Source organism: Numida meleagris, chromosome 1 (assembly GCF_002078875.1).
Source record: "Numida meleagris isolate 19003 breed g44 Domestic line chromosome 1, NumMel1.0, whole genome shotgun sequence".
Taxonomy (NCBI): Eukaryota; Metazoa; Chordata; class Aves; order Galliformes; family Numididae; genus Numida; species Numida meleagris.
The window spans coordinates 170,767,569-170,785,751 of NC_034409.1; the positions used below are offsets into that span (position 1 = coordinate 170,767,569).

Sequence of the window (18,183 nt, forward strand, 5' to 3'; positions counted from 1 at the left end):
ACTTTAGTTTCTGGAAATCAGATTTCTTTAACCATATCTCTCACACTTACAGGTACGGCTTGAAAGTGGACATCTGGGCAGCGGGTGTGATTACTTACATCCTGCTCTGTGGTTTTCCTCCATTCCGTGGGTATGGACTGATCTCTTCAACCATCCTTGCACTGTGAATGGGTCCATGTGCTGCTTTTGCATTAAGCAAGTTCTCTGCTTGTTGGGCTTGGTTTTTCCCATGCTGTGCATAGTGATTGACAAAAATCCCATAAATGTTTGTGATTTCACTCTGTCTTATGTTTGTTTATTTTAGTTTAAACTTGATTATGTTACAAAGCAAGATCCTCCATTATGGGTTCTGTGTGTCTTTGCCTGATGTTTAAAATATATAGTGAAATAAAAATCTTCTTTCATGGACAAAATGCAACCTATTTTGTGTTTAGTAAAAGATTAATAAAATGTAAGCCATTTAATAATGGCATGTCAGATCTTTTCTCCCCCTCAGAGCAATTGCAAAGTGGTTAACAGTCCTAAAGACAAGCAGGTTACCTCAGAAAGAAAGTGCCAAATGAACTTTGTTTGGATGATCTCAGCATGCACACCTGTGTCTGCATGCTTAGGGAGAATAAACAGCCTCCAAAAGCACACTCCAATTAAAAGTAATTTCTAGAAGCTTCTTAAAACCAGCTCTGGAAATAATGCCTTTGTGGGTTTTGTTGTTCTTTTTGTTTGTTTTTTTACTTTACAGAAGTGGAGATGACCAAGAAGTACTTTTTGATCAGATTTTGATGGGACAGGTGGATTTTCCATCTCCATACTGGGACAATGTTTCTGACTCTGCAAAGGTAGGTTTACGTAGCTAATGGTACTTCTCCAGTATTATTCCCAGTGCGTGAGATAATAATGACTGCTTTCCTTTCAAAGTGTTGTATTTGACATTTCTTATACATCTCCTTCTACATCTGTAAATTCTTATAGGTTACCAAGTATGAATCATCATCTGATCACTGTCTGCTAGACTAGGTGGTTCTGCAACAGACCCTATCTCTTTATGATGTCTCGTACAACAGAGACACCAGCAGCCTTTACTGACTGAGAAAAAATTAGGAGTAACTTGGCTTGATCTGTCCATCTTAGCTTGAAAGCTCCCTGGGACCGTGTATGTGATTATGATGGGGACCAGGTTCCAACCTGGAGCCTTTGAATATGATATAATAATGTTACAGGGAAGCTGTTTTCCCTCATTAATCCCATTAAATGTTGTGTCTGTCATTTCTTTCTGTCAGCGGACCAGGCCAAGCATTGTCTGTAACTCAGTGTTGTCAGTATGGTATGAAATACAAATTTCTGTCCACCAGTTCATGGGTGGTTCATGGGACTCTTGACACAAGACAGGGATGGGATGTGCTAACGCAGGTGTAACGCTTTTCAAATGCAGATCCTGATGAATCTGGGGCAACAGGTTCCCTCACAGACTTTCTATGGATCTGACATTCACTATAGTCATATACATACATAGAGAGAAATATAGTACATATGTGTATGTTAAAAAAGCCAAACGCTCAAACTATTCATTTGGTCAACATGTAGTTAATTGCTCAGTTTCCCTAATATGTGAGAGTTCTGCAAGTTTACTTCTAAAGTCTGTAAGGCAAATCCAGACAAAAACTGTCTTCCTATTTCTTTCAGTGTGTTTAATCACAAAACAATTTGAAATTTGGAAGTGAATGTAAGTAATGAAATAGCATTCTAAGTTCTGAATCTCCATTCTTCAGTGCTGATAACATCCTGCTTTTGCGGATATGTGCATGGTGATCAGACTGGTATTCTAGTCTGCTAACTAATGAACTTCACAAGTGAGATACAGTCATAGAGTTGGAAGTCCCATAGTCCATATAATTGTTTCGCAGCAGGCTTTATTGCATATCTGCAGAATGGAAAGGACTTCTGGAGGCCACCCAGCCCAACCTCTACTCAAGCAGGGACAACCAGAGCAGAGTGGGTACCCAGAACCATGTCTAGGGCCATCAATAATGAGAACTCTGCAAGTCTTTCGCCAACAGTGTTTACCTTTGAAACTCCTTCTTCCAAATAGTTCATAATGAATTTTCTATTTTGAAACATTAGCCTATTCATTTAACTTCTTCTCCTTGTCACTAAGAATTATTAATTTTGGTCTTTGGTGATAACCCTTTGCAGTCATGCTGCAGTCCTATTTTCTGTGCACTCCATTCAGTGTTGGAATTAGATATGTGTTTATTTGCATGCTAGTTGAAAACTAGGTAATTGCAGAGGAAATCAGAGCATGAAAAAATAATGTATTAGTGTTAAATGAAATATCTTCTATGTCATTTATACAAGATCTTAAAATTCTAAATCTGCTTGCTTTTTTCCTACAGAAGAATTGACTTTTTCTTAATGGGAAGCTAACCTAATTTCATGTGACCATCTGTTTTGTATATTATGTATTAAATGCTTTTCTCTTATACAGTGGCTACAGAACTGTAACTCAGAACTTTCTTCTTGCTTTTCAAGGTACTGTTAGTTATTGATTTAAAAGTTCAGCTTGAAGTTCAGCAGTTCACAGTTGATCTTTTAATAATGTTAATACATTTCTGAAGTTGGTATTTCTTTCTGTCTTTGAGCACTCGTCTATAATCAGCTGAAGAGTACTTCAGTGAATTAAATCCGTTGATTCGTTCTTCAAAAACTGTGTTTGACCCAGTGTTCCATTTCTCAGGAGCTTATCACAATGATGCTTCAAGTAGATGTAGATCTGCGATTCTCAGCCTTGCAAGTTCTTGAACATCCATGGGTTAATGTAAGTATTTTTCAGGCTTGTAGATGCTGTCTGTAATTTTTTGCCTTCGAGCTCTTCTCTGTCACATCCTTTCTATGCCCCTTTGGAGCCATCATGTTCCAAAAAATACCACAGATTTAAGTGGAAATAAGCTGGGTTACAAACTGCTTTAGTATATCATGTATACCATGGAATATTCACTGTTTTATGCATGCTTAGCTCCCTTTTCTCTGAAGTATTTTGGGTCAGGTTTTCAGCATATCTCAACCACACTTTACAAATTTACACCTCTAACAATCAGCTTGTGGGTTCAATGGCACATTCTGCTCTCCTAAAATGAAATGGACTCAAAAATATGACAGTCATGATTAAGAGCTATTGAAATATAGTCCATGGTGCTAAGACTACTTAATCCAGCATGAAACAGGGAAACCTTTAGCATCACATTTAACTTCTGACATTGAAATATACATATATTTATGTGCAGCCATATCCATTTAATCTGAGTTACCATGAAATAGCTATTTATGCATCCTGGCTTATCTCCTAGTGACTGGACATTTGCCATAAAAGTGGTAATCAGTGAAGTGGCATATGGATGAATCTGGCAGAGAATAGAGAGATTTCTCTCTAATTAATGTTGAGACAGGGACACTACTTAATATTTGTGAATTATTTCAGACTATTTAATATGTCTTAAAATATTTGGTTGACAAGAAAAATAAAAATTGGAGGATGTCCAGATACAAATTCAGAAAGGAAGATTGAAGAAGAAAGAAGTACAACTGGGACATGGAGAGGAAAAAAAGGAGGAAGAAATAGTGTTTCATTTTCCTTTTTAAATGTTGGAATGTGCAGTTCTCACTAGAATAATATTTTGTCCTTCAGTTAATGGATTCCCTGAGCCGCTGTATCCAAACAATTTATTGCAATGAAACACTATTCTAATAATTCAAAGATACAGTAACCTCAGAGGCTAATCTTTTTTGCTTGGGAAGTGTCCTCCACGTAGCCTAGAATAGTGGTGATCACTGAAGTGTTCATAAAGTACAGTTAGTCCTGGAGGCTACCTTCTTGTCCAAACCATTTAAAATGTTTTTTATTATAAATGATATTATCAGGCAGACCACTTTTGCTGTGTACAAAGAGTAGAAGGATCTATGACAGCATGTGATGAAAATCTTTTCATTTTAAAGATGACAGTCAAGCAGCTGAAATATTAATCTTCCTTGGTGCCAAGTACTGTCCTTGGACACGGTGTTCTGTCACAGTTTATAATAACTTTCGGTAACTGAAGTGTCTCTTTATCTCCACGGGAGAAGGGTGGATGGGGATTTCTGGCATGCTGTGCAGGAAGAGATGGAGGTGTCCGGTCAGAAGCTGCAGAGAGGCCAGGTCACCTGCTGTGTCAGTCTGCACACTTCTGCTGAGGCTATCGAAAAGTCTCTTGTTTATGCAACATAAGGATCTGCCTACCGATCTTCCCCTTCGTGAGCTTTATGCTCCCCCCAGACACCTTTTTTTTGTTTTTGTTTTTGCTTCAGTTACACAACAGTGTATCTTAGGAAGTGATTTCAGCAAGATGCATTAAGAAGAGGTGCAGTTTTTTGTGACTGGTGTGCAGCTGATGGTGAATCCCTGAATTCACACTGGTGAATCCCTAGGTTTCTGTGCAATGAGTTACATGTGGATCCCTTTGCTAGAGGGTGACTTGGAGACCAAGTATAAATGGATTCAAAAGAGAGGTTGATGCATATTTGTAAGGTGATTCCATTGGTGCCTGTTAAATACTGTGGTCTGGATAAAATTTCTGGCTCGCAAAGCTCTTAAGTGCTTGGTTGGCAGAAACTGAATGATATATCAAGGAAAATTCCATTTCTACTTGCCTTCCTTGAATGTGCTATTTCATAAACAGTGATTTTGATGCACTACTCATTAAATACTGTGTTTAAGGAAGGCAGGTAGAACTGGAAGCTGGGTAGTCTCATTCACCTTTGGTCTAGCTCTGCTTCACATCTTGTAGTTTTATGCTGACTGTAATACTTTGCAATCAAAACCTGTAGCAGTTCTGTCCATCAATAACTGAAGCAAGTATTCTAGGATAGTTCTGTCCAGCTTTCAAGAGGTCTCTTCTGTCCAAGTGCTGCTCTTAGGAACTGAGACAAGTCAGTATTTTGTCTTCAGCAACACACTAGTGATAGTTGGTGACACAGATCAAAACCTCTTTTGAATTCTCATATGTATCCTGCAGATATTTTTTCTGGAAGGAGAAGGGCTAGCACTGGGACCAGTTCTGGAAAGTGTTTGAGCACGTTCTGAAGGTTGCTCCTATTTCAAGGCATCCCACATGGAAATGTTTAGTGTTAGGAATAAAATTAACTACGTAGATGGCATTAAAGTTCTAGTTCACTTGAGGAGAAATAAGGACATGGCTGAGTTGAAACAGGTGCTGAATTGCTTTTAACTAAAAGGACACTTTTCTCAAGTGGGTCTGAGAAGTACGTGGTAAGGAAAGGCTCCTCACATGCAGAGGCAGAAGGATAAATGGGTGTCACATCCAGCCTCTCATTCCAATACCATCACTGGCTTGGCCAGTTGTGTGCATCACACAGCTTCCCTGTGATGCATGTGTCCTAGTTACCTGGGCAATTTTCTGCAACTTTCCCCAAATACTGTCTCCTTTCCAGAGGACAAAAGGCACCTGGAGTTTCCATCTAACACAAAACTTCCCCAGTTATCCTGTTGAAATAGTTCTCAGTGGCACCAAATACTGGACTTAATGTTTCCTTTTCTTATTTTGGTTCTGAACCTCTTCACGTAGGTAAAGTTACAAATAAAACACTGGATAGGGCAACTGGATTGAAAAGCAGGCATATGTTTTCTTTGACAATTCCAAGAAACATTTTCTCTCTTTGATCAAACCTTTGATAGAAGTGTTCTAACTGCTTACACCATATAAAAGCATTTTGTAGATTGTAAATAGCCGTTCCACTTTATAGCTGCTTACTATGTGATTACTTGGTAAATTGCTGAGATTCCTGGAATGTACTTTGACAGTTTCAATAGGAGCCAACTCTCATTTCAGTTTCAGTTTTTGCTATAAAAATAGCTGGAATCCTCTTAGAAACTGCAAAACTTGTTATGGTCAGAGTCAGGCTAGCTAAGCAGTTCCTATGTCAATAATATCCCAGCTGTTTTCAATTCAAAAAAACAAAACCTGAAAAGATGTTGGCTACTTGCCACTGCCACAGATGGAGATCTTGAATTCGAAATGCAATTCAGCAGCAGTTCTTTGCCCCCTCGATTTAGTTTGTTTGAATTTGTCTCTCAAATGCAGTACACTTAGACCTGGAAACAAATCCATCAGTTTATACTTCCCCTACTGGGACCCCAGCTCTTTCTTTTACCTGCTGGAATTCTGTGCAAAAACTAAGAAATAAGGGTGGCTGGAAGCTCGAGGTCTGACGTTTTAAACATTGGTAACACTATATAACCTGCAGTATACCAGTGGAAAGTTATGGGACAAATCTACTCTCTTCTTGTTGTCTGAGTACTAAATATTTTCTAATGTATTTTGTATGGCTTTGAGCAGTGAATAATGAAAGGCACAGACTGAATTCTGTAAACCCTTCTCTGTTAAAATAATCAATATAAAATGTGCTGTGCTGTTACTGGAGGAGGAAGATGGCACACCCTAGCCTAAAAAGAATTAGGGAAACTCTATCCTTTGTATGTATTCTTAACCATGTCTGCCTTGGAGATTTCAATGTAAAAGAAATGAATAACCAAGCAATAAATACTAATAAGCCTAATATTCATAAGAAATTTTATTTCAAGTGGCATTTCTTATTCAGCAGCTGCAGTTCCTTTTGGTCACAACCTAGGGCACTACCCAGAGAAAAATCTCCTTGCAATCCTTGAAGGAAACAAAGTCAAAAAGCTTTCCCTGCACTTTTATTTGCTCTACTTTTATGCTTTTATTTATATAATGACCTCTTCATCTGATGCATTCAGACCTGGAAAGTAAACCTCTTGTGACCAGCTTGTGAAATGCATCTGAGTGCATCAGGGCAGCAGGAGTCTGGCAGTCCTGAACACTGTTCAGTCTCTTTTTTTTTCTTTCCTTCAGTGACAATGTCTCCTGCATATAGAACAATGCAGATACGCTAACAGTGTTTGTTAATTACACAAATGATGCCAAGATCTGCCTTTTTTTTTTTTTTTTAATTCTTGCAAGTAAGGATTTTGTGAAGCCTGATGAAAAAAATAATCTGAAGATCCCAGGCAGTTAACAGTGTCCAGGTGAAAACTCAAATTCTGAACGAGACTTTAGAAGCTGCCAGAGGATTTTGGCTGCTCAGCTTCTCAGGACAGCACTTCTTTCAGAAGATCAGCAGTTCCGCATTCTCAAAAAATCACGACCCTTTGAAGTTTCCAGAAAGGAGCACCAAAAATCACAAGTCATCTTTAAAAGCTCCTATCCTGACTGCTGTAGCTCAGATGAAAATCTGTGGTCTTAACCCACTCCAAGAAGTAGTTCATTCAGCAAGAGGTTAAGATAGGGGAAGGAGCACTGCTAACCTCCTTAGAGGCTGGCATCCTTCCCATCACAGCAACCTGATGAAATTATTGTCAGGAATATTTAGCCTGTTCTCTAGTTCTACAACTCACCCTGCTGATTCTCTGAATCTGATGTGTTGTTTGGTTGCTTCTCTTACTTCCTGCCTTTTACAACTGCAGAACTACTTGTTTTGTATGTAGTTAAACAGCTGTCATCTCTCACACTCTATTTTGTTGTTGGCTGAAGTGACTCCAGGAGCCAGCTAATATATATTAGCATGTTTACAAAGTACTTCGGAATAAAAAAAGATAACTGGTAAACATTGGGTAGGACCAGCAGTAGTTGAACAATTTAATAACGGTAGAATAATTCCTGTACATACATATCCTACCTCTTAAACAGCTGAAGAAAATTTTTTTCTGCAAACTGGATCCTGGAGTATGCCACTGGAACAGTGGGTGTGGTGCTTCACCAGTAAAATATTACCCCAGTCTTGGTAACTATTGTTTTCTTTGTAATTAAGCCTTTTGACAAGACAACATGAAACTTTAGCAGGTTTTCGTTGTCCAGAAAGCCAAGAGCATGACTTTTTCTTTTCCCTCCAGCAAAGAAGAGATCACTTTATAGGTTTCTTCTGGGAAAGGGAAGGTTGGCGGAAAGCAAGTTATTTTTAGGGGTCATATACACCAAGCCAAGACTCCCCAGTGCTAGACAATTATCAGCTACTGGGTTGCATTGTTTTGTTTTGCAGCTGTGTGCACTTGACCATATTTTGCCAGCTGAGACATTTTTTTTAAGGGGTGAGTGAGGGATCTCTAAACACAAACTCCCCAAACTAAATAAATTACAAACCCAAACCAACCTCCCTAAAGTTCCCATATGCTCACGGGGATCGTGATTTACTGCAGTGACTGTGTAACTCTTTAAGTGCACTCAGAGTTGCCATAAAGCCAGAAAAAAGGTCTGTATTCAGAAATCTCTCTGTATTCTGATCTTGTCTCTCATTTCTATGTATCTTGCTAGAATTTTGCTTTAAGTGGACTTTGAAGAACTTTCTCAACTGCTGATAGCTACACATATGAAGCAGTAGTGGCTGGATATCAGATCCATGGATGACCAGACACCTGATATCCTGCATATTCTGCATATTATTACCTGAAATCGCTCTTATTCTGCTAGCAGGGAAATCGCACCAGCAGTTGATTTCAGCTGCCACTCCTGCTGGTTCCCTCTTCCTTGCTGAATCAGTCACATAGGCCTCATCTGCAATTTCTAAAAAGCTCCTTTTTTATTTTGGGCTTCAGTTTGGCCTGCTGACTTGGGCAAAACTGCAGACTCTCTTCCTTTTTCTAGGGTTGTGCTTCCTTGTGAAGGACAGCAGGTGGGTATACCAGGAGCAGGAGCTGTCAGCTGTTGGCCAGGAGCAGGCTGCACATCTTCTGGGATGGGTCCCTCATGCAGCTGATGCACACGACAGCAGAACATGGCTGCCTCCGCCTCACCTAGTAGCTGTCCGCTTGCTTTTTCCTCAGTTTCACTCAAGTTGAGAAAATCGGTGTTTTGGCAAGGAAGACAAGGCCACCACAGCTGGCTTCAGCCCTCCCCTGCTTTCCTGCCTGTGCAGGAAGATGCATACTGGATGCCCCAAACCAACCCATGGAGTGGGTCATACCTCAGTGGTGCATCCTGATGTTCATGGCCTCACCCACACCACAGGCTTGGGCTGGGGCATGTCTCAGTTTCTACCCTTCCTGGATTGCTTCTCCCTGGGGTTCACTGAGCCACAGCTGCAGCTCTCGCCCAACCCCACAGTCCCTCATCATCTCACCTTGATGACTGCTAAAATAATTACCATACACACCTACACTATGGCTAGCTGGGGAGTCCACGGGCAGAGCTTAGAAGGTGCCTCATCTCTGGTTAGATTTTGACAAATAACCAGTGCGTGCTTGTACCAAACTTTCTCAAGATTTGAAGTCTTCCCCTCACATTGCTACAGTAAATCTTCCTTTTTTTTTCATGTATTAAAAGATAGCAGTTAGTCAAAACACAGCACTTCTGAACTTGGTGTTTCACAGGACATTTGGAAATCATAGAATCACAGAATCATTACGGTTGGAAAAGACCTCTAAGATCACCTACTCCAGCTGCCCACCTACCACCATTATTGCCCACTAACCATGTCCCTCAGTGCCACATCTCCACGTTTCTTGAAGTCCTCCAGGGACAGTGACCCCACCACCTCCTTGGGCAGCCTGTTCCAATGCCTCACCACTCTTTCTGTGAGAAATTTTTCCTAATATTCTTTGTCTCAGGTTTGATTTTGACAAATACCCAGTGTGTGCTTGTATCAAGCTCTCTCAAGATTTAAAATCTTCCCTTCACATTGCTACAGAAAATCTTCCTTCTTTTCATGTATCAAAAGACAGAATTTAAGTCAAAACACGTGCTTCTGAACTTGGTGTTTCACAGGGCATTCGGAAATCTTTCTCTGCATCCTACCAACCAACCGGAATTTTCTGGTTTTTGTAATCTCTTGGGTGCTTTCTGTGTTTGAGCTCACTATCTTTAAATACATTTGAGGAGTAAACAGAAGAATCAACTGGCCTGAGCTTGTCATGCTTTGAGATGTTTATGTGCCCAAAGTAACCAGGCAGTGGTAGTTAATACCTAGTAGAAAGAATAATAAAATATTTAACGATAATTATTAATTAGCTTAACCTAAAGTTTGTGAGAAAGATGTTTTGTAAAGAAGAAGAGAGAGGCTGGTTTGTTACATAAGAGAGTGTTCATCCTATAAATACCTTAGATTGATCTGAGACAATGACTGACCCAATAGTTTTACAGAATTTCATTCTGTCTTGATAAGTGCTGTCAGAATCACCTGGCAATTCCTATATTCTGAAGTTTTGTTTTACTTTGTTTCTCCACAGGATGATGGTCTTCCAGAGAATGAACATCAGCTATCGGTAGCTGGGAAGATAAAGAAGCATTTCAACACAGGCCCTAAACCGAACAGCACAGCAGCTGGAGTTTCTGTCATAGCAGTAAGCATCTGAAATACACAGCTGAAACACTTTAATATGTGCCCACAAGACTGTGTGTGTTTAGGGCATGCCACCAAGAGAAACCAGAGAGGGTCAGTCTTTAGGTAGTTCTAACAATTAATATAAACATAGTTTGACTGATATTCTGCCACTGATTCTCCTTGTGAGTCACATTGTTATTTAATAGCCCTAGGAGATCTAGCAGTATGCACACTTCCACATTTTGTCAGAAGGCTGTTGGACCTAACACTGTTACATGTAGATTCACCATTTGAACTATGGGACCATGGCATTTTACTTGGCAGCAGAATCATCACATGGATTGGGGCAGCACAGAGGTTGTAGCAGGACAGCAGCACTTTACAATGAGTGGAAATTACTTCAAAACTCTTAACAGCAAACCCGTATGGCAACCTGAGCTTCTCTTCTTTGAAGACACCAAAGAGAGCGCTGAAAAATGCTACCTTCGGAGTTGATTCTAGTCTAGCCACTTCATATTTAGCTAACCATCAACACATTACTGTTACATGCCAAAGCTACATGCAGCTTGCAGGCTGCTTCCCTCCAGACAGAGGGCTTAATTGGTTAGAGACATAATAGAGCTCCTTGCTGCCTTCTGTCACACACTGCAGCAGTATGGATGTTCCAGGCTATAATGTATTGGAGCTTCTGAAACTAAGCTTGACCAAACTTTTGCCCAAGCTTTACTGAAGTTTTGATGGCATCTTCAGCGTAGCACACATCTCATACATTTGTATTTTTTGCCTAAAGATAAACATGTGCATTAGAGATACACGCACACAGACTATATTCAGTGTTTTATGAGATTATTCATACTAATGCCATTAAACAGTGCACATCCTTTACATTTTTGATACATCTGCCTGTGTTTGTAAGCTTTTCTTTATTACTCATGGCAATGTTAATGCTCTAAACAGTCACTAAAAACAAGTGACACATTAAACATAACCATTCCCATATCAGATTACTCAGTGTTCATTCCCAGCTTCCATGAATTGCAGGTGGTGTGAGTGCACATGTACACTTTCTTGTACTGTTTCCACTTTCATGTTTCTCAGCTCAGCCCCTCCAGTGGTGAGTTAAATCAGCATGAAGTAAACTCAGCTCAGCACATGCAATCTGGCTCACAGGTGTGAACTGTTTGTACAGCAGAATGGATACTACTCTTTGGTAGAAGTACTTAAAATTTCAAGCTGTGCCTCTCTCATATTTTTTCTTTACTCTTTCCAACCCTAAACTTCCTCAACATGGAAGCAAGTTGTTCCTCATGCTTTTCTTAGATTTTCTCAGTCATCAGCTAACATAGTCAGCTTTTTTTTATTATTATTTTCATTTTTAAGCAATAATACTGCAACAGCTCTCCCACAACTAAAACATCACATACTCATTGCTCATCTGAACTGCAGGTATGTTCTGTATAGACTAGCTGAAACCTTGTTCCTTTCGAATGGACTGCCAGCACGCTTGTCCATGAGAATTACTGCTCAGACCCTCCATGCTAATGACTTCAAAGCTTAGAAGCAAGAAATGATGCCTCTGTCCTCATCCATCTGTCGCCTCCTTTATTTGTTTAATTTCCCACAATCGTCTTTTATTTTATTTCTTTGCCCCAGTTGCTCTGCCAAGGAATTGTTTACAGCAGTTTGATAGCTGAGTAATGAAAAAGGCACTGTAGTGAATCTTTCCACTGCAAAACATTATAAATCAGAAAAACAGTGTTTACTAATTTATATTTTAATGGATTTTATTTATTTTTTAGTGTTTGGAAATTTAACAAATTATTTTAAGTCATCATCTCTATGGGTGAACATTATACTCAAGCACAATGAATCCTGCAGCTTGGCCTATAAAGCAGAAACATTTAGAGTATTTTTACAAAATTCAAAATGTGGTTTGATTAGGCTGTTTCAACTAATTTATAAGATTTTGGAAGAGATGGGGAAGGACAGACCTTTTTAGTGTTTTGGTAGTAAAGAAAAGCTAGATGATTTTAAGAATAAATTACATGTATTTTTTACAAAGCTAACCTAGTAAGTTAGTCAAAAGCAAAACAACAAAACCTTTAATTGCTGTTTCTGTTGTTTGAAATCGTATGTAATACACATTCAACATGCATGTCATTAGGGTTTTACATTTGGGAATCTGCCTCTTAACTGTGAAATATCAAATATCATAAAAGTAAATCTTATTAACTAAGCCTGCTCTGCATTTAGAATTTTCAAAGTATATACAGATGCTGTAACATACTGTTCAGCACTAAAAACGTTCGCTGAGTATATTTTCTACAAAAATATTGTTTTATTGTGCCTGCCTGTATGTTTATTGTAACTGTTCGAGAGAGTGCTTGTGTATATAATATATAGAGGCATTCTATATATTATGTAACACATCTGTGTCTGTGTGTGTGTGAAAATGTGTTAATATGTGCATATATTGATTACTTAATAGTTACAAGTGTTAGCATTATTTTGAGTTTTATACCTCTATTTATGTACAGAGATAGCTAATCTTTGGTACTTAGCTCTTAATTTGTCCTCACACTGGTACAATACTATATGCCTTTTTTCCTTTGTGGTAAGAAGTAACACACCTCAAAGATCTCAAGCAGTATTTATCATACGCACCAATTAAAACTCGAACATGAAAACTAAGTTCATAACGCTCTGATATGAAAACTGCATTCATAAGAACGTGTTTGTGGTCAGCTTGATGAAGAGAAAGTGAAGCCATGTGTGTTCTACATACGTGTACTCTGGCTGCTGCTTCCTTCAGCAACATCCAAGTACATTGTATGGACTCCTTTTGCTCAGGCTTACATTTGCCTTGTTGATGGAGTAATCCTCAGTAAAAGTTATCTCTGACCATTCAGGGCAGAGACATCCTTCGAGTTCTCACGCATGGGTCCAGACTTTTTAAGCTTGTCCCTATTTGGAAGGATTTGTCAGGTTGGACAAGCTACCAGGATGAACGTGCTGTGCATGCCTAGCAAAGTTCCTTTGCTGGTGGAACAGGAGATGATTTCTCAAACAAAATTAACTACGTGGGCAAAGAGATTTTTCTATTCATACATTAATGCATCGTTAAAAGTTCTGCCAGCATAACTATGTCAGTTGGGAAAAAAATCCCTTAAACCAACATAGCTTTGCCAGCAAAATTTTAATTGGAAAGCCAGCTTTTAAAACAGCAATATAGTTAACACGTCCCTGAAAACCAGTGCTTGCTGATGGGAGAGCGTATGGGAGAAAGATCACTCTAGTTACCCTATTCTTACTGTAAGCATTAACTTCTGGTCAGCGCAGAATACTGGCTGCCAGGCGTGATCCCCTTTGGTCTGTGTCAGAACTACCACGCTATCACTAAGTGTGTGCCAAAAAGATTGCAGGATCAGGTTTCTCTTACAAATTTCCACTGCAATAAAAACATAAAAATAAGGCTTTACTAAATAGTCTTTTTGAAAATTGGGGATAGAATTTTTCATTCATTTCACCAGGGATGTTATCCCACTTTTTCTGTGGCCACTAAGCGATATCCTGTGTCTGGACGCTCCGGGTTTTAGTGGGTGTGTCTAAAGTAATCGAGAGCCAAAATTATTTTTTAAGAATACTTTTGCAATCCAAAGGTGTGCCGTTAACTCTGTATATTAACTGAGCATCGTTCAGTTTGTCTTCCTGTCTGAACTGTTAAAGCTTTGCCTGTATGTTGTCACTTCTGTGCTTGTATTTTTGCCATCGTTAAGGCAGAGGAAAAAACTAATGATAATGTAATGCTAAGGTTGTCTGAGGTCTCTGTCTTGGCAATGGGAGTAAATTCCATCTGGAGACTCACAGGAGTAGGACAGAAGAAGAGAGCTGTTTGGGAAGTCGGTGCTGCCCTTTGCCAACCAGGGGCTCTTGCAGCTGCCGAGGGGAGGGCAGCGGTGGTCACTGCTGTGCCTGCTGCTGAGCATCAAGCAAAATGAAATCTTGCAAATGGGCTTCTTAGCAGGGGGATTTCTTGGCTGGTGTGGAAGAGAAGCCAAGTTTGATCTGTTAGTTTTGCTTGGCTTAGAGATGAACCCGTGACTTGAATGTCATTTCCTATCTTTTGTTTGTGTTGTTGCGGGCTCGTTGTGAATCACTGTTCTTTTTTCTGGAATAATTTCCACACAGACTGAACTGTTTGTGCTCTTCCCAGACAGCTAAGTTCCCCAATTTTATCTATTGATCTATCTTTTTAGCCACTAGATTTCAGAGCGGTCATTTTGATCTGCTTTTTAAGCCAAGTGCCTTTTGTGCATTCTGTACACAGTATGCCATGTAGCCAGTAGATGGCAATAGCAGACCAGCGTAGGTAAGCCGACAGAAAATAAACCACAGCTACAGGGTTCTGATGTTTTTAAGCAGGAAACGTCCTTTAAGTCATTCTAAATAAGATGAAACAGGCATTGTTTTAGCAAAAAGGAGTTCATTATCAAATTCTATACTCACAATATAGTCATCAAGAAAAACTTATAATTGCGCTCAGCTCCTGGCTACCATTTAAGGAGTTGGTAACCAGAAATGTGTCAAACTGCTTTCCTGAATTTAGAATCAGAAACCGTTACCAGCGTGGAAATATATGCCACGCTCTTGCTGGAGCACAAAACGGCCTTTTCTCTTCATAGGGCAGAATGTGAAAAGCATCGCGGCTCCCAGTTTCAAAGTGGGCAGAGTGTCTCTCCTCAAGCCATTTCCCCTAAAATTCCGTTTAACTCCCCTAAGTGATGCCTCAGCCGTATGCTGTGCAGCACAGGAGGGTCAGAGAAAACAGCCTCTTTTCTTTGTTCCCATGCACATTATTCTGCTAGTGATAAACCAAACTTCAGAGATCTCTACTCCCGAAATAATATCAGGAGCACACTTTTCTGGACACAACGTTAAGTTCATTTCCATTTTGACTTTAATTGGTGCAATTTTAAACCTAATAGTTCCGTACTGTTATCTTTTTGAGCATGAGGTGTAAGCTGGAATGACAAACAATGCTATTCATGGCTCCGAGGAGCCCTCTCCAAGGTTAACGCATTTTTGGAAATGAATTACCATGATTGATGGGGTATCAAAACCTGATTCTTTTCATCTTTGCACATTCCATGATTATGAAGCACTCTAATTTAAGCCTGGTGCAGTCTGTCTAGCCCGCTCCCTGTGATGGTTGCACTGCATTTTTTAAAATTATTAAACCGCTCTGTTTAATTGCGAAAGATAATTTTCCATTACTGGTATGTGCAACTTAAAAGGGCACTTCTGTCTTTGGAGGTAATGAGATATTGGTCAGACTTTTAAATGAGTGCATTATGCATTAAGTAACCTATTTTGCAAACTCCATTTTAGCCTGAATAATTTGGCTTCTAATTTAGGAGGACAGGCTGTAGAGTTAGTGCTTTTTCCTTTTCTTTCTTTACTTTTTTCTTTCTCTTTCTGGTGCTAGCTGTAGGATGTTAGCTAAGTGCCTTCTGAACGCAGTAACTGTTACACTAAGCAGGGTCGCTTGCTCTGGAGTCTGAGTTCTTTAGCCTAATGCTGATCCACTGAGTTGCCCCGTTTCTCTCTGCTCAGCTGGACCACGGGTTTACCATCAAGAGATCAGGGTCTTTGGACTACTACCAACAACCAGGAATGTATTGGATAAGGTATGCGCTGGTGCAGCTCCCACAGTCAGTGTTTCCATGGCAACGTGCTGGCAGTCTCCATTCACCAGTTCCTCCAGTGGATAAACATGCTTTTTGATTTGTTCTCCGGTCCATATGCTGCTTTATCAGTTTCGTTTGAATCCTGATTGAGATGCCACACCCCCTCATTCCCTCTCCTCACCCATCCCTCACACCCACATCGCCAGCTTTCTCTCCATTGCACATGCTCAGTTCCAATTCCCTCCTAGTTAAAAGGACAGTGTATATAGAAAACCCCGATATGCTGAAGTGTGCACCCCTATTGCATCTGCTTCCCCACTTCTAAGCACCAGGAGCAGCAACAGGCTCTCAGCATATATCCTCCTCCTTCCCCACTGAGACGTGGGGCTATATACTGTCATTTTAAACCCACCGAACACAATCCTTACCTTAGATGGAACAATGCATTTACAGAACAGAGCACTTAGAAACTCTCCCAAGTTCAATGAAATACAATGCATTGTATGTGCCGGTAAGCTTGTGTTTCTAACGATGCATTCTTTCTATTTTGTTTTTAAAACCTTTCCGATGCCTATTTCTTTTTCTTTGATTTTTTTAAATATTGCATGAGTCTTCCGAATATATTTTTCCTCATTGTGTAACTGTGCCAGGGTTGTGTGAGCTGGCTTATCCCGTACGGTGACGGGGGGCTTGGGGCGGGGGGCTGTGCTGGAGCGGGGTGAGGAGGGTCCTGTTCCCATAGCCCACCCCAGGCCCACACCTCCTCCATCAATCAGAGCTCTGCCATTCCCCTCCAGTGGTTATTTGCTGGCTTCTTTCCTTGTTATTACTCACAAGAGCTGGGTTTTGATAGCTAACGAGGTTTTTATAAGTTTCTTGTGTTTTCTAACACTGCCTTCAAAGACTCATCTGTGAGGTATTTGGAAAAAAACAGCGAATTAACCACATTTGGGAAACAGCAGAGACGATCGTTGCAAGTGTTCCCAGTGAGGCAGAATCCCGCCCTCGGATCATTTCAGTGCCTGTGTGGGTCGGTCAGACTGCAGCACGGTTTCCTTAAAACCTAGCGGTTCCCTGAGCACACACTGAGGATTAAGGAAATTGTGATATGGATGTTCTGGGGAAAGAAAAACAATCCTACTTTTCAACCAAGAAGTGGAAAAGCAGTTCCTATCCGTTGGTTAAACTTGGGCTAGCAGGAACAGAGAAATGCTTCCCCTCCAAGCGTGTAGCAGTGCCTGTAATTCTAGCCCATGGCACTTGTGTTCATGGCCATAAACCTACTGCAACCTGCAAAACATAAATAGCAAACCATGCTTTGTCTGTTTGTCCCTTGGTATCACGCTTTGCAGCCTCTCGTCCTGCAGCAGCGGACGGAGGAGACAGCAGCACAGCAGCTGTGCAGTCTGGGTTTGTCCTTGCAGGAGGGGATCCTGAGTGCCCCGCTCTACATAGGTGTGAGAGTATTGGGAGTATTTTCCTCTTCCTAAGGAAGGATGGCAGTCTGCGTCAAGCAGGACTTTGTGGGATAGCTGCGAATTTCATGCCTCCTCTGTAAAACAGAGGAAAACTCACAGCAGCTTCATCACTGATCTGTGCTCCCAGAGGTTAACCACTACCTATGATCAGCTTACGCTCCTTTTCTTTTTTTGCTTTGCAACTTTTAACCCCCCTTAAAAAAGAAGAAAAAAAAAAGAGAGAAAAAAACTTGTTAAAAATCCATCTTCAGGGGGAGCAGAGAACCAGAAAGAGGAGAGTCTCTTCTCAGATTGGCCTTGACTCAGTTTAACTACTTGGCCTGGATTTTGAAACAAACCATATGTATGTTTGGGAGGTAAAGGGGAAAGACTCCGATTCCGCAACTTGGTAAATAAATAAATGCTTATATATGTATTAAAAAAAAATAATGCCATTTGACTGAAGCAGTAGTAATGGCTGCCATCAGCATGCAAAATGACACATCCCTGAATAATGGGCTGGAGCAGATGGGCGATAATCTCCCTTATTCATACATAAACTGCTCTGTTTTCCAGCTGGGGGCAGTAACAACAATGTTTATAATTAGTGCTTTCTAAACAGTGCACCTAGTGTGCAGAGCCAAATTGGGAGAGCGGGG

General features: G+C 40.3%; 1 protein-coding gene across 4 annotated transcripts in view; it reads left to right on the forward strand.

Annotated features, from left to right (window-relative positions):
* Nucleotides 1-18,183, forward strand: part of DCLK1 (doublecortin like kinase 1) — a 239,558-nt gene that overhangs the window by 212,286 nt on the left and 9,089 nt on the right. For 2 of the 4 annotated variants that reach the window (XM_021377782.1, XM_021377801.1), the window contains 5 exons: nt 53-130; nt 740-836; nt 2,732-2,812; nt 10,286-10,399; nt 15,994-16,067. In XM_021377782.1, the coding sequence (XP_021233457.1) occupies nt 53-130; nt 740-836; nt 2,732-2,812; nt 10,286-10,399; nt 15,994-16,067 (444 nt within the window). The remainder of the gene's footprint in view (nt 1-52; nt 131-739; nt 837-2,731; nt 2,813-10,285; nt 10,400-15,993; nt 16,068-18,183) is intronic. The other 2 variants (XM_021377773.1, XM_021377792.1) reach the window with 1 other exon arrangement.